Source organism: Argiope bruennichi, chromosome 3 (assembly GCF_947563725.1).
Source record: "Argiope bruennichi chromosome 3, qqArgBrue1.1, whole genome shotgun sequence".
NCBI lineage: Eukaryota > Metazoa > Arthropoda > Arachnida > Araneae > Araneidae > Argiope > Argiope bruennichi.
Genome location: NC_079153.1, coordinates 138,526,908 through 138,544,043, shown reverse-complemented (window position 1 = coordinate 138,544,043; position 17,136 = coordinate 138,526,908). Strand labels below are relative to the sequence as shown.

The 17,136-nt window shown below is 30.0% G+C and overlaps 1 protein-coding gene across 1 annotated transcript in view; it reads left to right on the top strand.

Moving 5' to 3' along the window:
* Positions 1-15,615, top strand: part of LOC129963462 (delta-sarcoglycan-like) — a 93,185-nt gene extending 77,570 nt beyond the window's left edge. Inside the window, exons 7-8 of the mRNA XM_056077859.1 lie at positions 10,425-10,548; positions 13,367-15,615. Coding sequence (XP_055933834.1) covers positions 10,425-10,548; positions 13,367-13,585 — 343 coding nt within the window. The 3' untranslated portion in view covers positions 13,586-15,615. The remainder of the gene's footprint in view (positions 1-10,424; positions 10,549-13,366) is intronic.
* Positions 15,616-17,136: the final 1,521 nt, after the last annotated feature.

Below are 17,136 nucleotides of genomic sequence, written 5' to 3'. Positions count from 1 at the left end.
CTTCTTTAAAAAAAAACAGAGAAGGAAGAAAGAAAGGAAAACTCATGAAAAGATAACCAGAGGAATATTTGTTGTAATTATTTTAATTTAAAACCCCTAAATCAGCTACATTAATTTAGAATAAATGCTCGATAAACGAGATAGGGACGGAAACCAAAAATTATTTTATGTATGGTTTTAAACGGTACATTTAAATAAGCTTAATTTTGTTTAAATGATAAGCCTTCTTTATAGATCCATTCGATTACCGTTACAAGCTTTTCTTCTGTATCTTTCACCATTTTCGCAGATGATTCAACAGGAAAAGTAATCAAGAGGGATAATTTCATGACACATGATTAAACTTTCTAAAGCAATAAAAGCAGCTCAAGGGACATCCTTACGTTAATATGAATTACTCGATGCCTTACTCTCTGCTAGGGTATCTCATCTTCTATAGGATTCCCAATGAATTCAGCCAATGGCTGCTGCTTTTTCCACGAATTTCTTATATACTTCCACAATATGTCGTGCTCAACTCCGCAGCACAATGAAAAGAATCGATTACGTCATATGAACCTGGTCCAGCCTCCTTTGACTAATCAGACCCAACACTTTACACTCATCTACAGTCAGGGCGCCGAGACATCGTATTATTTTACATTTGTCTACCTCATGTCCTTTCCGACTTCTCTTGCAAGGAAAGACTAAAGATGGCCTGCCAAAATTCAATCTAAAATTAAGCACAGATCTCTCTCTATTCCCAATGAAATTATTGTGTTCTCATGCATTCAAACGAAGACAAATAGTCGAAAGGTTTTTTGAATTTTTAATTAAAATTTTGATTAGTTAAAAATTAAATTGAATTTTGGTGTTTTCATATATCTTCCGAAAATATTAAGGAACAGAAATAAATTTTACCCGGTTTCAAAATTTTAAAAATTGTCCTTTTAATGATACCAATTTAATAATAGTGCCACATTTTGCTGAATTTTAGCAATTTTTTAAAAAATATTTTTTTTCTCCATTTTTATTAACGGAAACCTTGAAATTCAAATCGTTTTCGTTTTTCCATCAAATAATGAATCGCATGATTTTCTTCCATTGAAGAATTCTGTTTAATATCTGTGCTGTTTACGAGACAAATAAAAAAATGATTAGGATATCGCGAAATCTAAAAGATAAATGAACTGCATGGTTACTTTTATATCAGTATGATGTTATGAGATTATTTCCACTAGACATGTTTCATATTCACAATAAACTGAACACAACTAAGACAATTCCAATAACACGGTTATAATGTTTGACAATTTGGCAGGAATCAGGAACATGGAGACATACATGGATCACTCAAAGTATGTCATTCCATTTTTTCGCTCGTCCATTAGTCAGTCATTCAAGAACACACAAGAAAGTTCACTCCAACCCATTAGCTGCATGCTCTGCTGGAATATGCAGCCCTCTTTCCCTCTTGAAACTCATGTTTTTCCTCCACACTCGCATTCAATGACAGTTAAATGGATCTAGTAGGGTATCAGAATGGTTTGGATCTTGAAGCTACCAGTCCATACCCAGCCAAATAAACCGGCGTTTCGCATTAATGATAGATCTTGGAGTATCCGCAGGTGAGGTGTGAAGTGATCGTGAATACACGCATTTCGGTTATGTACCAAGCTTCTGCAAGATGGTGTAGTAATGAAACTTGGGTATTGTCCTATTTATCCATAAATATTTTGAATTATGATAAAATTATCATCTTCCTATTGTTTCAAATTTAATCTTCAAACAAATTGTTGATTTTAACAGTGAAAAAAAAAGCAACGGAATGAATAAAATGACACTTCTAGTCAAAAGTTGTTTAAAGCAGCATTAAAGCATTAAAAAGAGTCAACATTTATGATATTAATATAAATTCCAAAATATTTTTTTCATACTCTTGCACGTTGAAATAGAAAAACTTTTAAGTATCATTTTATTAAAATCAAAATGAAATATTTAAAATTCATTCATAAAAAAATCCTTTCAATTTTACTTAGTATTCGATTCCGTTGAAGAAAAAAGAAAAATCCTTTTTTTCTAATTCAAGGATAAAAACTCGACATATTTTCTTAACTTAAAATCACTAAAAAAGAAGAAAAAATTGCATCGGCATCTTTTATCTTATTTGGTGTCGTTTGAATCATTATTTTAATTATTTCATTCCAATCGATGTCATTTTTTCAATGTTAGTTTATTATAATCTGATGCAGTACCAAAAAAAACATTTATTATAGCAAATATCCCCAAGGAAATTAAAATAAAATTTTTCCTATTCACTTCCATCCTTATGCTCCCGAAAAGAAGGAAAAAGAGGACATTCCTCGATGACCACTCAAAGAATATTGGTTGATATTCGCGTTATTTTTAATAGATAACCAAATAAAGATCAAAGCAATAATCGAGTCGCAGATTAAATATCTAGGGCAATGTATGATAGTTTTAATTATTAAATTTATGCAGTAGTACTTAGTTATAGTGACGTATAGTGAAGAAAATTGTACGGATTTTAAACTAAATTATAAAGTAACATAGAAATGAATTGAATAAGTCTAAAAGCAGCATGAAATTAAAAATACTCAGCAATGAGTTAATTTTAAATTACTAAATTTTAAACATTATTGTAGTAACTTCAAGGAGTTTTTTACTTCTTCAAAACAATAAAAACAATGATCTGCTTTTGATAAAACCACCTAAAACTAACAAAAGAAATAAAATAATAATAATGCAACACAAAATTCTCAAGCAGAAATATTTTTATAATTTGTTGAGTCAATATAGAACTTAAGTTCATCTGAAACGCAAAACTATAAATAGGTATTATAAGATCGCGGGAAGAAAAAATTCTTCAATGCATGCTGTAGCCATCTGGCTACACATTTTTATTTCTATTTATACCCTCCATATGAATGTTTCAAAGGGGAACAATGAGTGATTTCGAATCCTTTTTTTAAATGCATTTTGATAAACATTTGCAGAAAACACCGATATATAACAAAAGAGGAACTAGAATTAGATTTAAACTGGAAATTTAGAAAAACACGAAGGTGGCTGTTGCATGAGTAATTCTACCATTAAAAATACTATCGAAATATTTTATTTCCATTGTAAAAAATATATTGGTACAAATGGACTTTTATTTTGATTGCAGAATAGCTATAACGTGATTTAAGTCCCTAGGATATTGTTTAATTCACAATGTAGCCAATTGGCACATTGTTAAAATTTCACCAGAAAAAAATAAACTAAAATTTTTCAAATAATTTTCCTAAATTATATGCAGCTCTTTAAAACACATGTATTTTTCTCGTAAGAAAATGAAAATACATGCTTCTAGGGTTAAAGAATGGCAAATCGTCTTACAAATCCCAAATGGGTGACTCTCCTTACGGTAATGTCATAGGTTCCATGAAAAATGTATTGTACATGTACAAATAGTCATTGCAAACTTTGCATCTGATTTTCTACATTGCTAAGTGTGTGTGAAAATTTTAAGAGAAGGAGATAACAGATGTCATATCGCAAGAGTTGAAATTATAGGTACCCTAGAACAAAACGTCGATGTAACAAAGCAATCAAAATGGATGGTGGCCTCCAAAAAGCTTGTCCAGTGGTCGTTCCTTTTCGACGCTGCTGAACTGCATTAAAATCTCTTTAAAGATTATTTTACGCGCTTATTTCATACTTATAAAGATAGAATTTTGTGGGAATTTTTTCACTTTCTTCTTAAATTATACTAGACTTTTCGTACTGCATGTTTTTAATGACAACATACTATTTTAATTTTTTCAGAACTTCATTAATAATCTATTTTTTTAAAAAAAATACATTTTTATTATGGATTTGTGGTGCTATCTGGTAGTAAAACTGAAAAAAAATTGATTTCAAGATGCGATAATATCTATAATAAGGAATTAAAAATAAAAGATTGTTGAGCAGAATATTAAACTGAAAAATTCTCTTTAACTACTCCAATTGAAGCGCGTTTTTTAAATTGTTTTTATTAAATTTTTGGTAAATTTGCTTCAATCCGGATTTCCTAACCATGATTTTATAAGTTGAACAGATTGTTTATTTGCAATTGAACAACCATAAATGTTTACTGAAGATAATTCGATAATGAAATATGGATTCTGATTTTGGGGAATTTTATCATAAATAAAAACGTTTATCCTTTGCAAAAACTTCTTCACGAATAACATTCTTAAAATTTACCTTTACAGAAGAACCAATAATAGTGTCTACTTGTATCATCCATAATATTTGTTATGATAAATAAATACATTTAGTAAGTATGAATTTTTAATATTTCTATTTTAAAAATTAAGGATGAAAATTTTTCGCTCTAAATGCTGCAAAAAATTACTACATTTTTTTACTGATATATGTTTAAAAAAAGTAAAAACAAAAGTTTTAATTAATAAATGTCCCTCATTTTTTATTTGTTAAAATTTAATTCTGATATAAAAATCGTTTAGAAAGCTTTTTTTAAAAAAATATATACATTGTTAATTGTAATGATAATTTATTTCTATTTGAAACTAAAAACAACGTAGAAAATATAATTGAAATATCAAAAGATTTAAAGATAATTCTATCCTTATAATTTCTTCTGACTTTAAAAACGACAATAATTAAGATGCAGCTGACAAATTGCATAACAATTTTAAAAAGTAATAAGTCAGACATTCTCTTATTTTTTATACAAAGCATTACAAATTAATTACAAACTTTCATTTAGAGAGGAAAATTCTTCTTATTTTAATAAAAATTACTTTAAGAATTTCGAAAAAGGTTTTAAATTATATTCGAAACTAATGTATTTAACTTCCAATAAAATCATAAAAATATTACTTTATTATCTGAAATTAAATTAACCTTTTATTCACCAAATAAATGTGATATTTACCGAAAAATAAACTGAGATTAAATTTTTAAATATCGAACTATGAATTTAATTTCATAAAATGAAAACATTAACTTTCCATTATTTAGTTTTCGCTCGTGGCCTACAAATCTTATGATTAAAAAACAATGGAAATGCATAATTATTTGTTTGCGTCTGTAATTGTTTAGACAAAACTTTTAACTAGAACATACAAATAAAAAAAATAATAAAATTATTTAAAGGTATTCAAGTGGAACTAAAAATAACTAAATTATAGTTTATCAGTTGGCGTTAAATATCAGGAAATTTAGCATTTTCGATGAATGCAGAACTTTAAGATTTGTTGAAAAGACTAGTATGTAAAGGAACTATCCTACAAACTTGTGAATCACAGAACAAAATTTAACGTCTGAACCTAAAAATGTGATCTGTTTTCAATTTTTTTTTCAAATATCCTGCAATGATATGTGATTATCTGCATGGACAATAAGAGAGGTTATAGGCCCATTGGCTACAATCCTTGGGATTTTCCAATTAAAATTGGTTCTGCTGTGTATGAAGATGTGGCTTTGTCGATAAAAAAGTTCTTCACTCATCTTTAAAACTTGGAATTGTTCTTAAAATGTCTTTTATTATTGAAGGATATGCAAAATTTTTTACTTTAAAAATTAATACATTTTCTAATATTTGAAAGCAAACTAAAATTATTCCTTTTAATAAAAAAGGTAAAACTAGTGGCAGCAAAAATTATCGGTTAATATCTATGTTAAGTCCTTTTCCTAAAAAATTTAAAATCATAAGTCATAGAAAGGTTTTCTCTAAATTATACAATTAATTTCATTAGTGGAACGTGAATTTACTCTAACAAATCACTTTAAGTGCCTCATCATAATTGATATTATTGATGCTAATTTTCCGAAGGCTTTTGATTCGATTAATTTTGATGTTCTTTTAAAGTAATTGAAAAGCATTAGTTTTCATATCAATTTTACGGATTGATTCTTTTCTTATTTAAATAATTATTAGCTTTATTTATAGTTTAATGATGTCATATTTGAAAAGTTTACAGTTACTTCAGATGTCCAAAGGCGTTCTAATATTTTACTTCTCCTCATTTTAATTATCAGTGCTCTATTTTTGAGTTTCCAGAATAACTTTTTTTCATTAATTATTATGATTATTTTTAGGATCATAAGATCTTTTAATGAATCAATGGCTCTGCTTTAGCTCACTGTGGTTTGCTTGATTATTTAAGCGCTATTTTCAATACAAAACTTACTTCGCCTAAACATATCAACTCTATCAATTCAAAATTGTATAAAATGTTTTAATTTCTTAAAAGTTAAATTGATAGATTTTCTGATGTGCAAGCTATAATACTTTTGCACTTCTCTTTCGTATACTATTTTTTGTATAATTATTAATAGCACGATTGACTGCCTTAAAATAAACAGCTGCATTCGTTTTGCCGTCCCTCCAAAGTTTTGACACATAAAGAATTAAATTTAAAAATGACTATTAAATTTAATTACGCTAGCTCTCTGCAAGAGGGCACCAAGAATCCGTGATTGAGAAGTTGAATATGAGTAAACAGGATCTCCTCCTCATGTGAATAAAGCAGTTTTGTAGAATCGAATAACCTCTAGTCCGATGATGAAACGTACCTCTTATAAAATTGGTTGGTCGGTGAATAAGACGGATATCTATGTCTTCACTCATATAGTGTTGCGACAATGGTCATTCCCGTTTATAGTGTTGCGACAATGGACATTCCCGTTTATAGTATTGCGACAACGGACATTCCCGTTTATAGTGTTGCGACAACGGACATTCAGTTAATTTGGATGTCCAAACAGAACTGGTAATACTGATATTTTTAAAATTAATTTTATTAAAATTCTTTCTGCATGCAAATCTTATAAAAATTTTGAATAAATATGCGGATAATATTTATATTTGTCTTTTAATGTTTTAAGGTTAAGTGTCTCCAACTTTTAAAACTATAATGAAATGGTGCATTTTTTTTCTCTGTTTCTTAAATTGTTCTGTAAAGTGTAAATGTTTTTTAATGCATTGTATTTGTGATTAATTGTTCTTTATGTATTCGCTTTTACTTTTGTGTATTATCAGCAGCATCTTATTTTTTGCGATTTTTTTTTTTTTTTTTTTTTTTGCAGTAAGTATTTTCAAGAAAATAAATAATATAAAAAAGATTTTTAGAATTGTCAAATTCTTTCTTTGAAGGAGAAAAAAATAAATGGTAATAATTTTAGAAGGATCTCAAAAAATCTTATTTACAATTTCTCACATGAAATTGTTATAATTATATATTATATTTTAAGGGGGTTGAAAAAAAGTTACTTTATTGCACTTCATTCACGAACACGTTCTTTTATCAAGAATTTTCAATAATCAAAGTCACGACAAAATGTAAATTCCTTCTTTAAAATGAATTTTGAACTTGACTACTGAAACATGAAACATGTTCGAATCTCTATATCATTTCTGTTTGATTCAATTAATATTTGAAATATCATTTCAACTGAATAGAGATACTTTTTTGGTAATGTATCGATACACACAAGAGAAATGCTATTTTCAAAAAAGAACCCTTTCAATGGGTTTCATTTTTTAAAATTGTATTGAAGCATCCAAGGTTTCTTTTCAAAGAAAACATTTCAACCACCTGTATTTTGTGCGCACTCCCTCAAATACACTTTCAAAACGTCCAGAAGAGACTTTTCCCGTTTCCTCCCACCTTCGGGAAAAGTCGTCTGCTTCCGTGACGTTCTTTTTCTTCCCTTCCTTCCTTTTTTTTTTTTTTTTTTTTTCCCTTCCCTGCGCTCCACCCCCCCCTTTTTCCTTCTCTTCATTCTTTTATATTTTTCCCGCGCACTTCAGAATATCTCCTCATCACGTATCCCCCGGGAATTTTCAGGGAAAAGGGAGAGGGAGTAGGAAGAGAAAAAGAAGGAACTGTATCCCGTCTCTACAATATTGGCAGGCGAAAAAGTTTTTCTGGAGAGCTGTGCCAACATTGAAACGCGACAGACATTGAGGAGGAAGAATGCAGCAACAGAATGGGCAGGGGGAAAAAAGCACTACAACTTCAAAGCGAAATCTAGAACTGGAAGCATATGAGGAATCAAGAGTTAGCGTACCGCACAAAAGAATACTGGAGAGAAAGTACAGGAAACGGACGGAAGATGGCGCTACTTATCGTCTTCGGCTCCTCCTGTGTCAATAGCTGCCTGTCAAAGAAAGTTCTGAAGGGTAACAAAGGGATACATGAATCCATATACACCCCGCGGACACGCAGTTTCGATATATGGCAGGGACTAGAACAAATATTCTTGAAGGTATCTGCAGATCAATTGGACATCAAGCAGCAACGTTTTTATTTTACTTTTTGTTTTTCTCTTATGAAGAGATGAGTATTTTTTGTTAACGTTCTGATCGGTGATAATAGCTTTTCCGCACATTTTGTTCATTCTTGATGAAGTATTATGATAAGAGATTTAAATTATCTTTAAAAAATACCATTTGATTGTTTAAAGGTGTCCAAATCCAACTCTTAAAGATAAATAATATTATAAGATACAAAAAAAAATATTTCAATATATTCGGCAGGAAAAAAAAGATCCGCTTTTAATTTTTTTAAAAATTATTTATTTAAACGAAAAATATCTACCATGGAAATTTGATATTAAAAAACTGGTCACATTCTTTTTTGCTGAAAAAGTTCTAAATTCGGATAAGGCTGTATTCCAAAATTAATTGGAATGAATTAAATTTTAAAGATCGAAAAATCAGTTGTCCAGTTGGTCTGATTAATATTATGGTCATTCGGATGGGAGAAGGGGAAGGAATTATCTATCTGGCCTTTCTCAAATGTATACGGTAAAATTTGTTTAACGCATAGTAAACAATCGATTTTCTGACGGCAAATTACTCACTTTGTGGATTATTCACAGTGAATAATTAGCGCTCGAAAACATTTCTATATTTTCTATAAGACAAGAAGTGGCTGATTTTTACTATATATAATAAAACAATAGATTGCTACATATAAGTATAGAAATCTACTGTTTATTATATATATATAAGCATTTTTATTCATTTAACGGATAATCCGTGGAATTCGTTATAACTGCATTTTTCGCTTCAACAATTCCAAGGATTTCAATTCTTTCATTAACAACTCTCTCTGAAAATATTCTTAAACTTTCTGAACAATTGTCTACTGGTCAAAGTCTCTCTGCATTCAAGCGGAGTGAGTAATGCAGAGCTTCAGTAAGCAATTTGCAGCTCCAGTTTCTTTTCTGTCAAAAACTTTTAAAGCAATCTCCCTCCATTGTTGAATAAAGAAAGAATGCAGAGAGAAGATTTTTAAAAAAATGTACAAAACAAGTTCTGTTCAATGTTTTCAACTTGATTTTTAAAAAAAATTATTTATAATTTTTTATAGTTAAGTGTTTATACCTTTTATATTCTTACTATTATTATAATGCTTTTTTGTCCATTGTATAGTACTTAATTATTTTGATAAGTTTTTAAAATCTTTAAGATTCATTCATTTGATTTTTGTTTTTTGTGCGTGTGATGCTTATTTATTTTAACATCCTATAACTGAAGTTTTTTCTGTGGAGTGCTCTTGTTTCAATAAATAAGCTATGTGTTCCGACATCAATCTAATCGCCCACATTAAAATGCTTTGGATGGATTTGTGGTCCTTACCCCCTCCCCCAAATTGCCGCCACTGAGTTGTCCGGATTTGTTTCAATGTTCCTCATAACTATCAATTTAATTTTCATTTTATAAAAATTCAGATTAATTCTATAGTTTTCTGTACAATCCGTCGCAATTTTTTAAAGGAAGAATTCCTTTAAAAGGATAAAAGATAGTACGAGCGTGTTTCTTAAACAGTCACGCATAGGCACATTTTTTCTTATTTGCTTCCTTTGAAGGCAGCTTATTGCAACTTGTTTTAAGTATCATTGAATTGAATGAATTTTTCTTTAGCATTCCTGTTAAAAGAACGTTAAGTAAACCAACAACTCTTTCCCTCCGTGCTAATTTTTGTAATTGGATATTTTGTGCTTATTTTGTATATTAATCCTTCGACTGCTTTAACAAGGTTTAGAACCACACCACTGCAAAGATGAATTTAACTTTTGATCCTGCTCATGCATCATACGTGCATCGAATCATTGCTTTTGAAACTTATAAGGTGAAATGAATTCATTCAAAGATGCTACTTTTATAAAGAAGTTACACGTAATGCATAAACAACTCAAATATTTTACAGATTCTTGATTAAATCGATACAACAGTCCGTTCCTGAAAAGGAAAGATATTCTTTTTTCTAATCCAATGATTAAAAAATTCATAACAGTTCGAGAATTAACGTGCAATTCGTATTCACGATCTTCCGACCTTGAAGTTTTACCATCAGCTGTGCTTAAGGATTGAGATCAAAGCCAAAATGTGTAAAATTTCGGATGGATTTATTTTTCAGACTGGAATCGCTGCTGAAGAAAGTGAAGATTCGCAGCGAGGGGGCTACGAATGTGGACTCCCCGGCCGGTGGTATCTGGGTCCAAGGCCTGCGTGACATGAATCTCCGATCAACTGGAGGAAGAGTGAGAAACTTACTTTTTTAAATATATATTTTTTATATTTAACTTCATTTGTTTCATGTTTGTGAGGAGAGAATTTTGTAATTGGTTAAATTATAGGAAAATATCGATTTATAATTAAATTTTGATTCTATGTGCATCGCACCACCGGGAGAAATTGAGAATTCATTATAAATATTATAGAATCTTCCAACCCTGATTTATAAACTAAAAGTAAGAAAGAAAAAAAATAAAGATAAAAATTTCCAAATCTTGTTATTTTAATCTTGAACCTATTTTCATATTTTGCCACAAAATGTGAATTACAAAGGGACGAAAATGTAACATATAAAGGCTATTCTAATTATTTTTTGACACTTCTCTGCAAAATGTACCCATTTTTTTTAGTTCTTTATCATTTTCTTTTCTTTCTTTTTCTACCACTATTTAACAATACATGCCTTCATAACGAATTTGTTGCGCTATGAAAACTGAATAATAGCAAACGGCAGGCACCTGAAAAAAGGTACAGCCATAAAAAAATGAATACATTTACAATTCAAAATCTCATGTTGTAAGATCTTTAATGATAAAACTAAATGTCTCATTATATTTGCAATGCAAGGCAGTAAATAACCTGTTCATTAAATACCTGGGAAATTTTCAAATTGTACTTTTTTTGGAAATTTTTCGATCTATACGAGTTGAATTAAAACAAAATTAATAATAATTGCGCCAGATTTCTACTAAACTGAAGGAGTTTCTTAACAGAATCCTATTCAGCGGCTGCATTCAATTTCTTCTAATTCCAGAAATCGGCATTGTTCGACTCATGTTTAGCCCATTTCTAAGCCCTGCAAAAATTCGCGAAATTTATGCAGCAATACTTACATAAACATGCATTTCTAACGACATCTCTTATCGTAAGCTAATCGCCTACCTTCTGTTTACCATTAATCCAGTCTAATCCCAGAGTACCCGTCATGACTAGAGTAGGTATGCAGAAAGAACCGCTTTTGTTAAAGTTTAATTTAGATTCATTTGAGTAACAAACTGATTCAAACAAGATGGCACTTCATTTTATTGAACTGACAAATTTTGTGATTTCAAAGGCATGAATTTAACTTACACTGGGAAAAAGCAACAGCGTATATAATTTACTGGTATGATGTGTTTTGAGTGAATGGGTGGAGTGGATTCAGTGGCGCAAAAAAAGGTTTTGGTTATATTGTGTCAAATATGTGATGTAAGAATTGCCTGGGCTTGGTACAATAAAAGCTTCAGTTAAAAAATCGATTTGAAAAGAAAAAAAAATGAATTGATAAAAAGAAAATTAAACAATTTGGAATAAGGCAAATGCTTATTTCACTCATTTTCCCTTCGAAATAACGCAGACTTTATTCTTTGAATGCTTTATTAAATTTTAAAGTTCATCCTTTCTGTTAAAATACAGTTCAAATGAAGATCGTCGAAAAGCAATTTCCCAAACCAATCTAATCAACCAACCGAATTTTTACACCTATTCCGTTTGACTAATCATTTCCAGTGGAGAACAATTTTTCGCATCGGTTGATTCGGCGATTAAAAGGTATATCCACTACATATGCAAAGTTAATTAGAAAGGGTGAGATGCAACCGCTCTTGTCTCACAATGCTTAAAATCAATGTCCAGTTTACAGGAGCATTATTATCACTAGTGGAATTTAACGGTTGAAAACCTAACAGAGATTCGAAATCATGATTACGAATGTCTGGCGTTTTTAACTCAATTACTATACTCTAAATTTATACTCATCGAAAGAGAGAATTTCATTTTCAGAATTATTTCCAAAGAAAAAATGATTTAAAAACGCATGTAAATAAAATGTAATAAAACAATTTTTAATGTAAATAAAGTATTTTTATTCTAATATTGGATACTTTTTATTCGTTAATTTACATTCAACAGTTAATTTGATCTATATAACTTATCTGCTTTACTATAATTAATGCATAATAATTAATCTGATTATTATTCTAATCGTATTTATCTACTAAGCATAGAATTATTTTTTAACTCAATCTAAAGAGAAAAAGAGAATTTTGAGAATTTATTATCAGTCTCAGTTTGTGTTCATCTTCCAAAAAATACTGAATACTCTATAATAATACGATATTTTTGAGTTCATAACACACCAATTTTGCCAAACTTTTTTGTTTGTTTGTTTTTATTCTTTTCAAACTTTTTTTTATAGAGAAATCTAGTTTCGAAACCTAGCTAGAGTTAGAAAAAGAAAATAATCTCATAATCCGAAATCCGATCTTGTGTTTCAATTTACAGAAAACTTGTTTCTGTTTAAGCTTCTTGAAAAGATTTTTTTTTCTTACTTTCTAGTAACTGTAAGATTTATTTTCTGTTTCCTGTATATTCTTGAAATTAAATCTATGAGTGGAAAGCATTTCTTCAAATTTTGAATTAAAGATATTGAATAAAAGCAAAATATTTCGAAAAAATAAAAGCATTCAATTGTTACTGTTTCGTAATACTGCGTGGTGTAGTTGCTGTTTTAGCAGTGTTGAAACTTTAATGAAACCCAATCTAATACTTTTTCAATAGTTTGTAAGATCTTTAATTCTTTACCTAATAGAAGAATTGCCTGATCAAAGAGACCATGACAAATATTTATGTTCCTTAAAGACAGGTTTGCAAAATTTAATTAAACGTGTTTTTACAATTCCTGACATCACTCATACAGAACGAATAGAGCCTTCCTAGAATTCTATCAGATGAAGAATCTGCAGATATAAAATGTGATTACCATTCACAATAGAATTTTTCTTTTATGCTTTATGTTTTTTTCAGGTAGTTATTGACAGCAGTAGATTAGAAATGAAGAATCTCAAAACAGCCAGGCACACGAAGGATAAGAAAAATCAAGATGTATTCCAAGTTTGCATGTGTGACAACGGTCGTCTCTTCCTGGCACATAGGGAAGGCCATTGCCAGATACAGGAATCTGTGTGCAGAGATTTCGATCAAGATAGGTACAGAATGCGGGACATTCGCTCCAAACAATCTTGAAGATTATCTGTTCCTTAATTGAAACAGAATGAGTGAATGTTGATTTTGAAATTAACGCTAGAGGGTGCAGACAGCATCCTACTGGCCAAAACATGTCTCCAGTGTGTGAATTGACAGCAGCAACATAAACGTTCACAAATGGATGTGGTTAACATTACCTGCTTACTATAAATGCGCAAACAGAATGCGATTAATCAATGCAAACTTCGGCTGTGATGCTAGACGCATTTGGATGATCAGAAAGGAAAGAATCAATACATTTTATTTTATTCATTAAAAAATATTTAAATTATTTTTATTTGTATGAATTAGATCCATAATTTAATATTAATAAATTATTAGCATATAGTAGAAAATGTGGTTACTTGTAAAATTTCAGATATCAAGTAAAGCAGGCACTTTCTAATGATGCCACATGATCATGACAAATCATTGCACATTTCTGTTCGATATCTTATCGCTCAAAACCCCTGAAATTAAAAACAAACTCTTCATTGATATAGAGATAAATTTGAAACAATGAAAAGATAGCCCATGTTTAATGCGTGTTTGTCTTCATTGGATGCTTTAATTCAAATGTATACAAATTAAAAGTGAATAATCTTATAAACTATGTAAATTTGTTTCGATCCCAGTAGCCGACTCACAAACTAAATTTTCTTTTCTTATATCAAATAAGGTTTTCATACGCAGGAGCTTAATCTTTCCATAATATCTTTAGAATGTATAACACACATATGCATGTTAATTATGTGCTAAGCGATTAGATTGTAGTTAAATGTTATGTTTTGCATGAGAAAAAAACGTCAATCTCATAAGAGAGGGGAATTATATCCTGAAACTTTTAATACGTTTGAAAACATTGTAAATGTAAATAATTGATTCTTGAAATTTACACTTTCTTTTCAGTTATCTCCGTTTTTGTGATAAGTTGCGAATATTCCATCGGTAATTCTGATTAGATTACTTTTCCCTTTCAGACTGATTAAATGATTTAGTCTCTTATTATTAGACAAAAGTTAGTTATGTTGGTGTTAATTATATTCGAAATAACATCTTTTTTTATATATTCTTGAAAAAAAGAGATTCAGTGAATGTTTCATGCATTGATGTACGCTTTTCATTCTTTATACATCGATGTATGCTTTTCAGTTTAGTAGAAGGTCGATATCGAATTATTCTAATTCTGCGTCGAGATTATCAGCCTGTTCGTATTTTTAAATTTTGCAGCTCATCCATCTACTGCAAGTAGCTTAATTCATCCACTGCCATCTTCTCATCTCATTAGATGGCCCTTCTGCTCTGTTTCTGAACTGTAATAGAGAAAATGCCATCTAATTGCATAGACGGTGTGACTTGCAGGAGTTCGAGAACTCGATCGTGTGTCTAAGAGATCCTATGTGATAAACACTGAGAAAATTTGTTCCCACTCATTAAAAAAAATTTGAATCTAACTAATCTGGTTCTTTTAATGTGAGTTGCTTAGTTAAGAATAAAATTGGGTGAACACGGGGAAAAAATAGGAAGATGTTTCGGTCACGCAAAGAGTAGAGATTTCAGCTTATTTCAAACATCTCCTATTAGTTAACCATGGCTGAAGTTTTTTAAAAACAATGCTGCTTTGTACGTCACCATTATTTTCTTGAACGTATATAAATTTTGAAACCCATTCCTTCCCGAAATTGTCAAGCTAGGAATGAGACTTCTGGCGCATGCTGATAATCTGAATTTGCAGAACTGCGAATTATTTTTAAAATTCAAGTGATTGATATCCTGTTATTATCCTTCATATGGATTTCTTTGTTTCTGTATAAGTGTTACTTCTGTGTACTGTTTGGTGTTCTCGTGAGCGAAAAAACTGTAGTTTTAAATAATTAAAATCGTATGTCTTCCTCAATACTCAGATCATGCAAAGGATCCTTCACTGTTTTCTGATATCTGTTCAATAATAAATTTATGCTAAATCGATGATCAGATTTCTATGTGCATTCAGCACGAAAAGTTATGTAAAAAATCTCTAGTGTATTAAAAGTGTGTATTGCCATTTTCATTTATACAATAAATGACATGTTTTCGTTTCGGCATGTTTGAATTTATGTGCACAAGTTCGCGAGAGATTCCGTATTTCCATACTGTTCTCCTCACTTCACAGACTGAGTCATAATTGATCTTTTCTAAAAATCAATCATCAAGACCTAAATGAAAATATTGCCTTTTATACATCACAATATAATGATGCTGAAAAAATATTAATATTGCGTAGTATGAAAAACTCTATATCTTTCTGCATGAAATAATAAAAATGTATCAGTTTTTCTAAAAAAAATGCTTTTCTGAAGTACCTTTTCTTTAAAAAAGTATCAGCAATTCTATTTAAACTGATTTATGTTTATTAATTGTATCTTAAAAATTAAAAAGTTCGCAAATTTTTGAGAATTTAAGTTATTTACCTCTTGACATATAAATATACTTAACTTCATAATTAGATAGCGCAATATATTTCAGATATTTACTATTATTTTAATACGTATAAGAGCATTTGAGATAAGGATGCGTTTTCAAGCGACATTTACATTTTAAATTACTTAATACTTACTCCTAGTAGCAGGTTGTTCGTCATTTTAAGCGAAGGTATTGAAGGTATAGTATGGCGAAACTGCTGTTTTTACAAAATTATCCATACAACATTTTCAAATAATAACTAGGAGTAAAATTGGGCTGCCATTGTTCAAATTGATATTTTTTTTCTCTGTAACAGAAATAAATACGCATCAAATTAGAAAACATTTTAAGCATGTACTTCGAACAAATCTCTAGTGCGCGAAATGACGTAACAGAAAACCGAATTCACATTTCCAACAAAATAACTCGAACAGCAGATCATCCTCTACAGATATCTCGTTTTGAAGAAAGAAACCGTCACCCAATGCCTTCTCTTTATATGAGATTCAAGGAATCAAGAATCTAGCTATTCACTAAGTGGACTCATATTCGAGATTCGGTTAGAGAACAAAATATTATTTTATAAATAAATGATCGCTTTCATTAAAAATAGAAGAATGTTAACACAAAAATAAATGTGTAACAAAATTATTTAACAAATGAGTGCTCATTAATTATATTTGCAGAAATCCGAGTTATCCTTCGATGACTAAGCTTATTACACAATGGAGTTATTTTTTTAAAGTTCTGTAAACAGAAAAATTTAAATATTGCACCGATTAGGAATCACTACAACTTTTTTGTAAACTACGGCAGGGGGAGGAATAAGTTGGACATAAGACAGAAGGATGCTTACAACTTTATTCAGGTACATGATAATTGCCTTTTGTGACATCTTTCGGCCACAGAGGCAACATTCATGCGGTAGCTCGTTTCATTCACCTGTGAAATACATTCTATGCGTATCTATACCCACATGCAATCGAGGAATGAAGGCTGAATTTACGGCACATTAAAGGAAAATGAAAACGCAAGAAAGTTTAGCTAGTGGCTATTGAACGATGGATGAGAATAGGCTTCAGCCCGTGACCTACTCCAATTGTATAATT